At 40.8% G+C, this 12854-nt stretch overlaps 1 protein-coding gene across 2 annotated transcripts in view; it reads left to right on the top strand.

Moving 5' to 3' along the window:
• VPS16 (VPS16 core subunit of CORVET and HOPS complexes) overlaps positions 1-12486 on the top strand; it is a 315475-nt gene extending 302989 nt beyond the window's left edge. For both annotated transcript variants that reach the window (XM_077448719.1, XM_077448718.1), the window contains exon 24: positions 10555-12486. In XM_077448719.1, the coding sequence (XP_077304845.1) occupies positions 10555-10699 (145 nt within the window). In that variant the 3' untranslated portion in view covers positions 10700-12486. The remainder of the gene's footprint in view (positions 1-10554) is intronic.
• The last annotated feature ends 368 nt before the right edge of the window (positions 12487-12854 follow it).

The following is a 12854-nucleotide window of genomic DNA, read 5'->3' as shown; positions in this document are numbered from 1 at the left end:
GTATAGATGCCTCTAAGTAATAAGAAAATGACATAGCCTTCAAGGACATTTTTCCTTTTCTGTCTAAGTTCACCTTTTTTTCCCCTAAATTCCAGCTCCCCTATGTACCCATATAGCATTAATGGATTTCCATTTATTTTACACACACTTACCTCACTCTCTTCATGGCTGTTCAAAAACACGTATTGATTACTTCTTTCTGCCTTACTTCCTGGGCAAACTTTAGGTCATGACACAGGAAGGAATTTACCAGCTGATCTCATTAGCACACACCCTGCATCATCTACCTTCAGCAAGGTAGATGATGCAGGGTGTGTGCTAATGAGATCAGCTGGTAAACTCCTTACTGTGTCATGACCTAAAGTCTATCCAGGAAGTAAGGCAGAAGTAATAGATGAGTGTTTTTAAACCGCCATGAAGAGAGTGAGGTAAGCATGTGTAGAATAAATGGAAAGCTGTTTTTTTTTTTTTTTTTTTTTTTTGCAAAAGTACATTATGCTAAATTGGTACATGGAGGAGCTGGAATTTAAAAGAAAAAAAAAAGAGGAACTTAGCCTTTGAAGCAGAACTTCAATCCCCAGCCTGTAACCGAGTTGCATTTTTTTTTTGTGGGGGAGAAGGGGAATGGGGGCAAAACCATTTTATGTCGGTACCCACTCCCTCAATCCTCACCTAGGCAAGGATAACACCCCCATGCTCGTCCTACCCCCTTCTCCAGGGGAGGCTGCAAAATGAGCTTGCCTGCACCACACAATCTAAAGCATACATCAGTATGTCAAAGCTAGCTCACAAATCCAAGGTGGTTGGTCTGGTTACCCTCAGCGGTGAGAAGAAATGGCTGCAGGAATACAGCTCTGGAATCCATGGAATGATGTTTAGATGTCAGCAGCTACAGTATTTGTAGCTGCTTACTTTTAATTTTTAAAACACTTAGTAAAGTTCACCTTTAAAGAAGAAGCATGATCAAAGCTATTGTGGCTATACTTCTCCTGTGGATCACAGGAGTGCAGTTCGTTCTGTACTCTTGTGACCCATTTTTAGCTGAAAAACTACAGCTGGTAAACCACAAAGATCTGAAGAGAATTTTTGAAATCGCATCACCAGATCTGCGCTCCCAAGGTGAAGTAAAGTGATAAAAAACTGTGGTAAAAAAACCCTTGTCCCACAAATTTAATATATGTGACCTTATAGCACTTGGTCTAATCAGATCCACTCGGGACTAGCCCAAAAAAAAAAATATATAAAATCTTCATATATGTATATCTAAAAACCAAGTCAGATACATATCAACATATTAGTGAAGTGCCCAAACAGCACATATTATACGTGACGTAGTCCAATATCAAGAGGACTACCCCCAACTAAAGTGCTCAAGTGTATATATATATATATATATATATATATATATATATATATGAAATCACATAAAACCAATATATATATGCATAAAACAAATAATCTATGAACAACGAAGTATCATGCGTGGTGAAATATAAAAGGTGATCAAACACATTAAAGTGCTGAGTGCATATGATGAACAAAACCAAAAAAAACAATGTGGCATCCCAGTTGAAGTCACAGGAAGTGACGTAACGCATAGGATACGGAGACCGGAAGTGACGCCTACACCCGAGCGGTTCGCTCGTAGTCTGCTGTTATTGTGTGACTAACCTTTGCTGTTTGTGAATAGTTTTAATTGTTTAATAAATCTGTTATTTAAAAATTTACTACACTATGGTCGCCTTCATATCTATTTCTTGAGCAATATTCGAATCCACCTACGGAGCAGTTATAGGGATGGTGACAACAGTATGGGTATTTGAAGTCCCCCTCCTGATTCCCTGTGTGTCTCTGAAAAGGCTACATATATGCTGTATACCTTACAGCGGTGAGGTAATTACCTGGTGTGCCTAGCAAACACGTGGAATCACTGAAGTGGAGAAAGAGTTTTTTTGCACGTTGCAAGCACTAAGTCACTTTATTATTGCATCTGATATCTTCACTGCAATATTCACTCAGTTGGACTATTGTGTGTGTTTTTTTGGTTTTGTTCATCATATGCACTCAGCACTTTAATGTGTTTGATCACCTTTTATATTTCATCACACATGATACTTCGTTGTTCATGGATTAATTGTTTTATGCATATATATATTGGTTTTATGTGATTTCATATATATATATATACACTTGAGCACTTTAGTTGGGGGTAGTCCTCTTGATATTGGACTACGTCACATATAATATGTGCTGTTTGGGCACTTCACTAATATGTTGATATGTATTTGACTTGGTTTTTAGATATACATATATGAAGATTTTATATATATGTTTTTTTGGGCTAGTCCCGAGTGGATCTGATTAGACCACGTGCTATAAGGTCACATATATTAAATTTGTGGGACAAGGGTTTTTTTTACCAGTTTTTTTATTTCTTTTTACTTCACCTTGGGAGTGCAGCACTATTTTCTTTATTTCATAGTTAGTAAGGTTGAATAAAGACACCAGTCCATCCAGTTCAACCTGAGTGAGTGTCTATCCCTATCCCTGTACATTACACACTCACATTGGTCCCTACCCTCAAGGAGCCCACAATCTAAAGTCCCCATTCATATACTAGGGTCAATTTTGGACAGAAGCCAATTAACCTACCTGCATGTCTTTGGAGTGTGGGAGAAAACCGGAGTACCCGGAGGAAACCCACGCAGGCACAGGGAGAACATGTAAACTCCAGGCAGGTAGTGTCGTGGTTGGGATTTGAACCAATGACCCTTTTTACTGCTAGGTGAGAGTGCTAACCACTACACCACTGTGCCGCCCCTATTTATTTAATTTACATGAGAGTGTGTCTCATGCAAGTGCTTGCAGCATCCAGTTAATTAGACAAACCACCATTTTGGATTCTATATACAGCGCAGGAGCCCTAATAAACTCTTACATCACCAGATCTATATTATTACTTAGTGGGTTATTTACATTATATTAAAAATGTAATACAGGAGTTCAGCTATCTACTCCTAAACACCACTTGGTTGAAATATTAGGAATTGGTTTGTTGGCATGCCTAAAAATCCTAAGCCTTTTAATTTGCCTTATTTATGGACAGGCAGTGTCCATATTGTTGGCTGCTAGAACATTTTAAATTATTGTGAAGAATTTTGAATTATTTTGAAGAATGAAGTTTATTTCTGGTTCTTTAAATAGAGAAATTCTTTCTCTACTTGGCAGTTCCTAGGGCACATAAGGGTGGGCAGCGAGGGCACCCTAGGCCAGGAGAATTATCACAGGTCTGCTGTGACACTTATGCCCTGAACCCCTTCTTGTACCAGGGAATAATTTTGCCAGTACCACATAACACGATAGATTCAAAAGATTCTACTCAAACTTGTTCATGATACCAAAGCCCAACAGGTATATCTGCCCTATTTTGGATCTAAATTCCCTCAACAGATTCCTTCAAATTCCAAATCTGCAAGGTCCGTAATTGAGATAGGGAAATATTTGGCATTAGAGGATATCCAAGATGCTTATCTGCATGTTCCCATTAAACCACCTTTATCAGTGCTTTCTGAGCTTGCAGTGGCTGGCAATTACTCCCAGTTTATCGCACTGTCCTTTGACCTATCCTTTGCTCCCAGAGTGTTTACAAAAGTCTTATCACCACTGCTGACCCTGCTCAGAACCCAGGGTATTTAGGTCACAGGCTATGTAGATGAACTGAAGGACTCATACCCTGGTCTGTTGTCAGAAAAGGTGCAGAAAACAATTCAACTGTTACAGGCCTTCGGCTGGCAGATCAGTTTAAAACAAATCTGCTCTCCAACCTTCTCTTCACCTGAAATTATTGGGTCTTTTAAGTGAAAGTCTTCCAGAAAAGAAAAACCTTTTTCTAAGAGCTGATGCTCGAGAACTAAGATGCAAGAAAAATTCCACATTGAGATTCTGCTTTAGAGTTTTAAATTATTCAACAAAACATTTTGTTGCCATAGACAAAGCAGACTATTACCCTCAAGTTACCCATGCTTCTTTCCAACCAAGGAAGAATGTCGTCCTCTTGATGGATCACCACTCCACCTCACAACAGTGGGGAGGTCCTTCCTCCCCTGCCACTGTAAAGTCCTTAAAAGATGCAAGGCTGGGGAATGAGTGTTATATAATGCTTAACATGGTCAAGAGGAAGCCAAGCTCCTCTCAACATCTTTGAGCTCAGAGCAGTCAGGTGGCCCCTGCAGCACTGGACACCTCTAATTCAGGTGCAGGGAGAAAATGCCAACACGTTGCATATATCAAAAATCAAGGGGTCACAAGGAGACTGGCTGCCTTGAAGGAAACAAACCAGATTCTCTCGTGTACAGAAACTCACTTTACAGCGATTTCTGATATCCACATCCCAAGAGTGGACAGTTGGAAGGCAGATTATCTTAGCCGCCACATCTGGAACAAGGGGAATGGTCTCTTGATCCAGGTGTCTTCAACCTTGTATGAGATTATGGATCCTTCAACAAGCTACGTCTGTTTGATGCCAGAACCAAGGATTCCTTCGCCCTAGCCTAGAATGTCTTAATAATTTGTCTCAGGTCAGGCTAATTTATGCCTTCCACTGCAAATTCTGCCCTGCCTGCCACACAAAATAGGGCAAGGTGGAAAAGTAGTGATTCTAATTATACCAAACTGGCCCAGAAGAACTTGGTACACTGACATACTCAGACTTCTAGCAGACAACTCCCTAACCCTTTCCCAACAGGCCAGATCTGCTATCTTAAGGTCCTCTATACCATCCTATGTCTCTCAGTCTCTGGCTTTAGCTGTTGAAACCCAGGTCTTGAAAGAGAGGGATTTTTGATTCTATGATTCCTACCTTGCTGAAAGGAAGAAAAGCCACTTCAAGGGAACTCTATTTTCATACCTGGAAATCTTATTTTGCCTGGTGTGAACGCAGTCAATTTATTCAAATAGATTACGCTGTGCCTCACTTTCTGGCCTTCCCGCAATCAGGTCTTAACCAGGACTTTCCTGTAAGCACCCTTAAAGGGCAGGTACCTTATATAAACAAAAAATATCTCTACAAAGAGTTGTGGAGAAAAAAAAGATGGCCACATGAGTGACACAAGTTATAGTGTTCGTCTTTACAAAAATATATTTTTATTATTAACCACCTCAATACCAGGCAATTAAACACCTTCCTGCCAAGACCAATTTTGAGCTTTCAGCGCTGTCGCACTTTGACTGACAATTGCGCAGTCGTGCTACACTGTACCCAAATAAATTTTTTCCCACAAATAGAGCTTTTTTTTGGTGGTATTTGATCACCTCTACGGTTTTTATTTTTTGCTAAACAAATAAAAGACCGAAAATTTTGAAAAAAAAAGTTTTTTTTTGTTTCAGTTTCAAAACTTTGTAAATAAGTACGTTTTCTCCTTCACTGATGGGCATTGATATGTGGCACTGATGGGCAACACGGATGGACACTGATAGGTGGCACAAATTGGCACTGATAGGTGGCATGAATGGGCATGGATAGGTGGCATGAATGGGCATGGATAGGCTGCACAGATGGGCATGGATGGGCACTGATAGGTGGCACGGATGGGCACTGATAGGCGGCATGGACGGGCACTGATAGGTGGCACGGGTGGACACTGATAGGCGGCATTGTATTGTATTGTTTTGTGCTGATGGATGCCAATCAGTGCCAAACGATAATGCATGCCAATCAGTGATGCCCATTGTGGGCACTAATTGGCATCCATTGTGGGGCTGACTGGCATCCCTGGTGGTCTGGGGTGGCATACCTGGTGCTGGACATCCTTGGTGGTCTGCTGGCGTCCCTGGTGGTCCAGTGTGGGCATTCTCGGGGGGGCTGCCCTGATGATCGATCAGCACAGACCCCCCCTGACAGACGCGAGTGAAGAAAAGCCGATCAACGGCTCTTCCTATTTACACTGTGATCAGCCCTGATTGGACACAGCTGATCACGTGGTAAAGAGTCTCCGTCTGAGACTCTTTACTGAGATCGTAGTTGTGGGGTGTCAGACTGACACCCGGCAACAACGATCGCTGCGATGCACGCCCCCAGGGGCGCGCAGTGGCTCAAAATCCCGAGGACGTCATATGACGCCCAGTCAGGATTTTGAAACCACTTTGCAGCCGTCATTTGCCTATAGAGTGGACGGCAAGTGCTTACCTACTTGCCACCCACTTTATAGCCAAAAGATGGCTAGAGTGCAGGCCTTAATTGCCAGGAGGGCATCCATGGACGTCCTCCCGAGCAAGCTATGTTTGTGCTCCCCTGCGGGTTCTGAGACTTGGCTGATCACAGATCTGAGTAAGGGGTCGATCCTGGCCCCTTACCATGTGATTAGCTGTCAGCCAATGACGGCTGGTCACTTGATGTCAACAGAAGCTCTGTAATCTGTATTTTTTGGAGAAAAAAAAAAGCATTTTCTGTGCCCACCAGTGTCAGCTGCCAGTGCCCACTGTGCCATCTACCAGTGGCACCTATCAGTACCCACCAGTGCCACCTACCAGTGCCCACAGTGCCACCCATTAATGCCCACCAGTGCTGACAATCAATGCCCATCAGTGTCTCATCAGTGCCACCGATCAGTGCTGCTTATCAGTTTCACCTATTAGTGCCACCCATCATTGCCCATCAGCGCAGCCTCATCAGCACACATCAGTGAAGGAGAAAAATTACCTGTTTTCAAAAATTTATAACAAACTATGAAATAGTTTTAATTTTTTTTCAGAATTTTTGGTCCTTTTTTGTTTTATTTAGCAAAAAATAAAAAACCCGGCAGCAATTAAATACCACCAAAATAAAGCTCTATCTGTGTGAAAAAAAATTATAAAAATGTAATTTGGGTACACTGTAGCATGACCGCGCAATTGTCATTCAAAGAGTGACAGTGTTGAATGCTGAAAATTGGTCTGGGCAGGAAGGGGGTTTAAGTGCCCAGTAAGCGGGGCCCAGTAAGTGGTTAATAAAATGATCATGTAGATCTTCTTCTCTAAAGAAAAAAAGGTTAATGAAGTAACAGGCTTGTGTATGGTGTATGCCAAATGGTCACTTCACAAGTTGACCCTGCAAATGTAGCAACTGTAACATAAAACAAAAATCAAAAAACAATGACATAAACACATAACATGTATAACCGACAATTGTCCAGACGCCAGATATTCCATGTACAAGTGGCTGAACTGCAGCAACAAGCTGCGTGACCAACTAGAAATTCCCTGTATGTGTTATATGGTTTATCCACTTGTACAGAGGTCCCTGGGTGCTCGAGCCACTGGAGGGTAGGGAAAAAGAAAGGCGATTGGGGGGGAATGGAAAGAAGTGGGAACTGAATACAGTCTGTAGAACACCATTCAAAAAAAGAGCCAATTGCCCCAAGTGTATTCTAGGCCCGAAGGGCTGCTTAGTTCCAAAAATGGGTATCACAGTTCTGCAGTAGTAGCTCATTTATGTATAACCACATCAGATCAGCCTAGGTTCCCAGGGTGTAAACTGTGTTGTAGTGAAACAATATGTGGAAAATATTCATGATTCCTCTCACCATCAACACTCAATGGAATAGTCAATCACTAATTAGAGGGAGTACCACTCATAAACCGATACTGCATATAAGTCCTCTGTGTACGTAAGCGCCACCAGTCGGCTACACAGCCATACATGTAAGGTGAATGAACAAATAGCATACTCCATGTTCAACATGTCCCGGAAGGGAGCCAGTGTCAGCCAGGGATGGTAAAGTGCCCTTGGAGACCGGGGAACGTTTGGCCAGCAACACAAGGCTGCTTTTGGCAGAACCATCAGTAGGTATGGAATATCGATCCACCTACACCTAGAGAACCAAGTGCACAGAGGAGTGAACTGTCTAGGCGCATTAATCAACGAGGGTAATGTACTAAAATCTACTGCCCTGCTATCGGGACTGTTATGCTGCTCTAGGGAGTTTATGTTCTGTATGGATAATGGTTGTACACTACTCAGGCACTGTAAGCCAATCTGCTATTTGTTCATTCACCTTACATGTATGGCATTATAGGTGACTGGTGGTGTTTACCAACACAGAAGACTTCTTTGCAGTATAGGTTTATGAGTGGTACTCCCTCTCATCAATGATTGACTATTCCATTGAGCATTGATGGTGAGAGGAATCCTGAAGATTTCCCACATATTGTTTCATCACAACACATTTAACACCCTAGGAACTTAAGTGGGTTTGACATGCTTATACATAAATGAGCTACTACTGTGGAACTTTGATACTTGCCCATTTTTGGAACAAAGCAGCCCATCGGACTTGGAATATACTTGAAGCTCTTCTTTTGAATGGTGTTCTACAGACTGTATTCTCATCTCCCATTTCTTTCCATTTCATTCAGTTTATATGCTGCATAGGGGCCAGAGTGACACTACCCTAATAGGTAAGCAGTGTCTGTTTAGGGTATTACTTCCTTTGGCTACATAGCCATTTGCCCTCCACTTTCGTTTTCTCTATATAGGCATTTGCCTTATCCATTCTTTTTTAGAGGCCTCTGGCTTCACACTCCCTTCACTTATGCTGTTTCTCGTATCCTGCCCCCCTTGCAGCACCCCTCCCTACCCTGGGACCTTGATTTGGTTCTCTCTGCCTAGAAGAAACCACCCTTTGGGTCCATCAGGAATATTCCTTGAGGTTCTTGCCAGCAAAGTAGCTTTAGTGGTAACTTTAATGTCTGTCAGGCGAGTTTATGAACTGGCAGCCCTTTCCTTTAAAGACCCTATCCTCAACAACAACAACAAGGTTGTCTTATGCTCAAGATCATCCTTTCTTCCAAAGGTGGTTTCATCATTCCATCTCAATGAGGACATTGAGGTGCCATCCTTGACCTTACTCTGAACCATCCAGGAACTGTCTCAACATTGGCTGGACAGAGTCATTAGAGTATATCTCAAAGCTACTGTTCCATCAGACAAACAGATTCTGCTTGTTCTCTCCTCTGGGCCTCGCAGGGGGCACTCTGCTTCAAAATCCACCATTGTATAGTGGATAAGAAACTTGATTGCAACAGCTTACACTATTCAAGTGGTTCTAAACTCAAAAGGTTTTTTCCCTAAATGCAGAGAAAATACGTTCCCTGCATTGAGTTAAAAAAAAAAAAACTTCCAATACCTGCCCCCCCCCCCCCCCATCCCTTAACACTTGCCGGACTCCACTTACGCTCCAGCACTGTCCTGACTGCAGCACCGTGTGAGTAGGGAGTGGGGGAGCGTGGACGACCTGCAGTGTGTGTGTGTCTGTCTATGGACTGCATAGATACCTAATGGCACACGACTTGCTATGTGACCACCAAGATGAAGAAAGAGTGGACAACACTGGCGGGAACGACGACTCCTGAACCGGAAGTAAGGGGCTGCGTACATCTTTTTTTTATTTTAGCACAAAAAAAGCCTTTACAATAACTTTAAGCAAAAACCTTCTCCTGCGCTGCCACATACTCATTCCAACAGATTGGTGGAAGCTTCCTGGATATTTTGGCACCAAGCCTGCGTAGCCCAACTGTGTAAGGCCTCTACCTAGTCTTCTATTCATACTTTCTTTACCAAGTGAATGTACAATCTTCTGCTGATGCAGCTTTTGGCTGCAAGGTACTCACAGCGGTACTCTTTACTTGGGTCTTTTTACCCCTGTTGTTTTTTGGACCAGTTGTATACAAATATGATATTTAACATATTAAAGCAGAACTGAACTCTAGGCATACAACTTCACAGATGAAATACATATTGTATATGGGGGTTGGTTTTATCTACAAAAGAATTAGAATTTCCTTTCATCCTTTTCTGAGTTCTCACTCCTATCTTCTCACACAGCTAGATGGATAACACCAGTTACAGTAAGGTATACAGTCCTCTCTACTCCCCCAGTTTGGCTGATTGGACAGGGACAAAGCAGCAGTTATGAGGTCATCCCTCTGCTTATTTTGTTCTATATTCCTATCGGCAGATTTTTTTAAGCCTATTTGCTTATAGAACACTCTTCCCCTCTTTCTGTCAGAGAGCTGCTTCGTAGGCTGTTACCAAGTCAGATTCATTTAATTCGTACAGTTACATTTAGATATAGTGGGAAAAGGTTAAACATGCATTTTAATTGATGCATCACCATTGATGGCATTTGCCCCCTCTATTTGTATTTGAGTTGTCCCCAAAGCAAGAGGTAAGGGGATAGCTTCCAATGGGAACTTTTTTGAGGGGCAACTCTCTAAGAGGAGATTTCCTCTAACTTCCTGTTTCTCTGGGACAGAAAGTGAAGGAAATTTCCCCAATGGTAGACAACAAAAATTAAACCAAGGTTTTTAACCCTTTCCTACTCTATCCACATCTAATTAAATAAAGTTTTTTGACTTAATGATTTACTGATGAATAAGCTGCATTATGTGTATTGTATAAAGGCCTGGAGTTCAGCTATAAAAGCACACTTTTCAATGTGTTGATGCAATGACATGCTATACCTCCAGGCATGACTTTATTATTACCTCTCTTACTATTTAGTTTTTTTCATTTAACAGTGATTTGGAACAAGCTGCAGAAGCTGCCATTGAACATAAAAATGAAAATGAAATGAACATGGTCCTGTCAAAATGCAATTCAACTGCTGATTCTGTTGCAGCAGAGAAGATTGAACGTGCTAAAGTCCTGCTACTTAAAAAATAATTGCATGCTTTGTCTGTCTCTAGTTTTATTATCTATTGTACTTGGCCTATTTATAGCAAAGCACGAAGATCATTATACACTGGATACCAGTCTTCACTTCACACCACAACCTGCATTTACGTGCCATTCATAACTGCGGATGTCTAATGGAATTCTCGCTGGCTGACGAGACAGGCAGTCACATGACTTGACAGGTCAAGTGTCTTATTTCCATTGTCTAGGTTTTTTTTTTTTTCATTATAGATTCTGTTTCCTTTAAAGCCCCACAGCAAAGGGGGGGGGGGGGGGGTATACAGAACATTTGTAAAGCACATTGTTTTATAAATGTGCAGTTTTGCTGTGGTAAGGCCATACCTTTGCATTATAAATGGAACCCTAAGGCTCCTTTCTCACCTAATGCATTTTATACTGGTGCACTAATGATGCATTACAAGAATATTTTCACCAGTTTTTCAAAGTATATATATATATGAAAGGTTTTGTATAGCAAAGTCAGCGTGAAAAATCCAGGTGTTTAAAAGCCCATAAAGCATATTTTGCATTTAGCTAATAAAAACGAAGCCGACACTCATCTACAGTGTTTTGAATTACCTATGTTCTTTAAGCATGGAGCATATATATTTATGGATAAAGTATTTTATGGACTCTTATGCACCATTGTTCACCTAACTCTACTTCAGCGTAAGAGACATGTCACATGGGCGATTTTGACACTGGCCCCAACTTGCTAGTGTTAGGATTGCTAAGAGCCCTCTTACCAGTTGTTTTGGGATGTGACCCATGTGACACTAGCTCCAAACTTACTAATATTTCTCCCTCTTCAGGTTCAGAACACCTAATTGCCAGGTAACATAAAGGAAAGAGTAAATTAATGCAGATCCTACTTTTTTTTTTTTTTCCTCATCAATCTTTACCATCCATCCATGGTCACACACACTTCATTCTTATATAGAGTAAAGACATTCCCAAGGAATATCCAGTTGTTTCTTAAAAATGTTAGCTTCCACATACTAATATATATATATATATATATATATATATATATATATATATATATATATATATATATAATATAGAAAATCCTTCCAAACTAATATTGTACAGTTTTTGAAACCATACACCAAAATGAAAACTCCAAAGTCAATACCCTTACTGAGCAACCACTAAACGTGTGACATATATTAATATGGTTTTATCATAAATGCCTTCACCCCTGTTTTTTTATTTTTATAATGCCTTTATTTTCAAAGATGTTTGCATCAAAGTGTACGGTATATACAGTAGCACATCTGCGTATCAAAGAAAAAGGGTCATGCACAAGCAATCCTATAACATATAACATCACCCCCAACACTTTACAACATGAGTGGCCCTAAGGCTGGTTGTGTAAATTGTAGACTACTTGGAACCTTCACCCCTGTTGATTAGACAACTCACCCATTCCAAGACTTCTTATTAATAGAGTTTAAATGCTATTATAAACTGTTATTTGTCACTTTTTAATGATTCCTCAGAAAGGGTTTTATTTTGATTGTATTGTCTTGGTTGGTGGGAGTACTGCTATACAGTATGTCCCATTATATGTCACAAGAAAAAAACAACTGAATATATAAATTCGAAGCCATCTGTGTGCAAAACCATAAAGGATATGTTTGTCTCCATTCAGGTTCCATGTTTGCTTCCTCAAAGGCTCAAGAATTTGTAATTAATGCTTTTATTTATTATTCCGTTCTTCATTACTGGCTGATATTACAAATAATAATTAAAAAAAACATGTAAAATCTAAAGTACTAGTGCTGTTTGATGTATGGGAGAACTCTGTTAGGGCCTGTGTCAACAGGCTTTTACTCACTTTAAACGGAGTTTGCATTTTCATAAAAGTCTATAAAAAAAGAAACATGCCTGAAGCAAAGCAGAAGACGATCAAATGCACCTGTAAATGCGCTCTGAATGATCCCATGACCAAGAGGGCATGTTATCCAGCTTCCAGGCACAACTGTAACAATCACAGCTTAAAACATATGCACTGATATTTGTGACAAATTACTAATCACCTGTGGACTGGCTTGTTAATCAACCTCATAAACAGAAGGTCCATATTGCTCAGTGCCTATCAAGGTTGGAACAACAGTTTTTTTTTTTTTCTCTCTCTACA

The sequence above is a fragment of the Lithobates pipiens genome, unplaced genomic scaffold, assembly GCF_037356315.1.
Source record: "Lithobates pipiens isolate NorthernLeopardFrog02 unplaced genomic scaffold, aLitPip1_a1.2 Scaffold_22, whole genome shotgun sequence".
Taxonomy (NCBI): Eukaryota; Metazoa; Chordata; class Amphibia; order Anura; family Ranidae; genus Lithobates; species Lithobates pipiens.
Note: the sequence above shows the minus strand (reverse complement) of the source record. Positions and strands in the feature narration are given on the sequence as shown.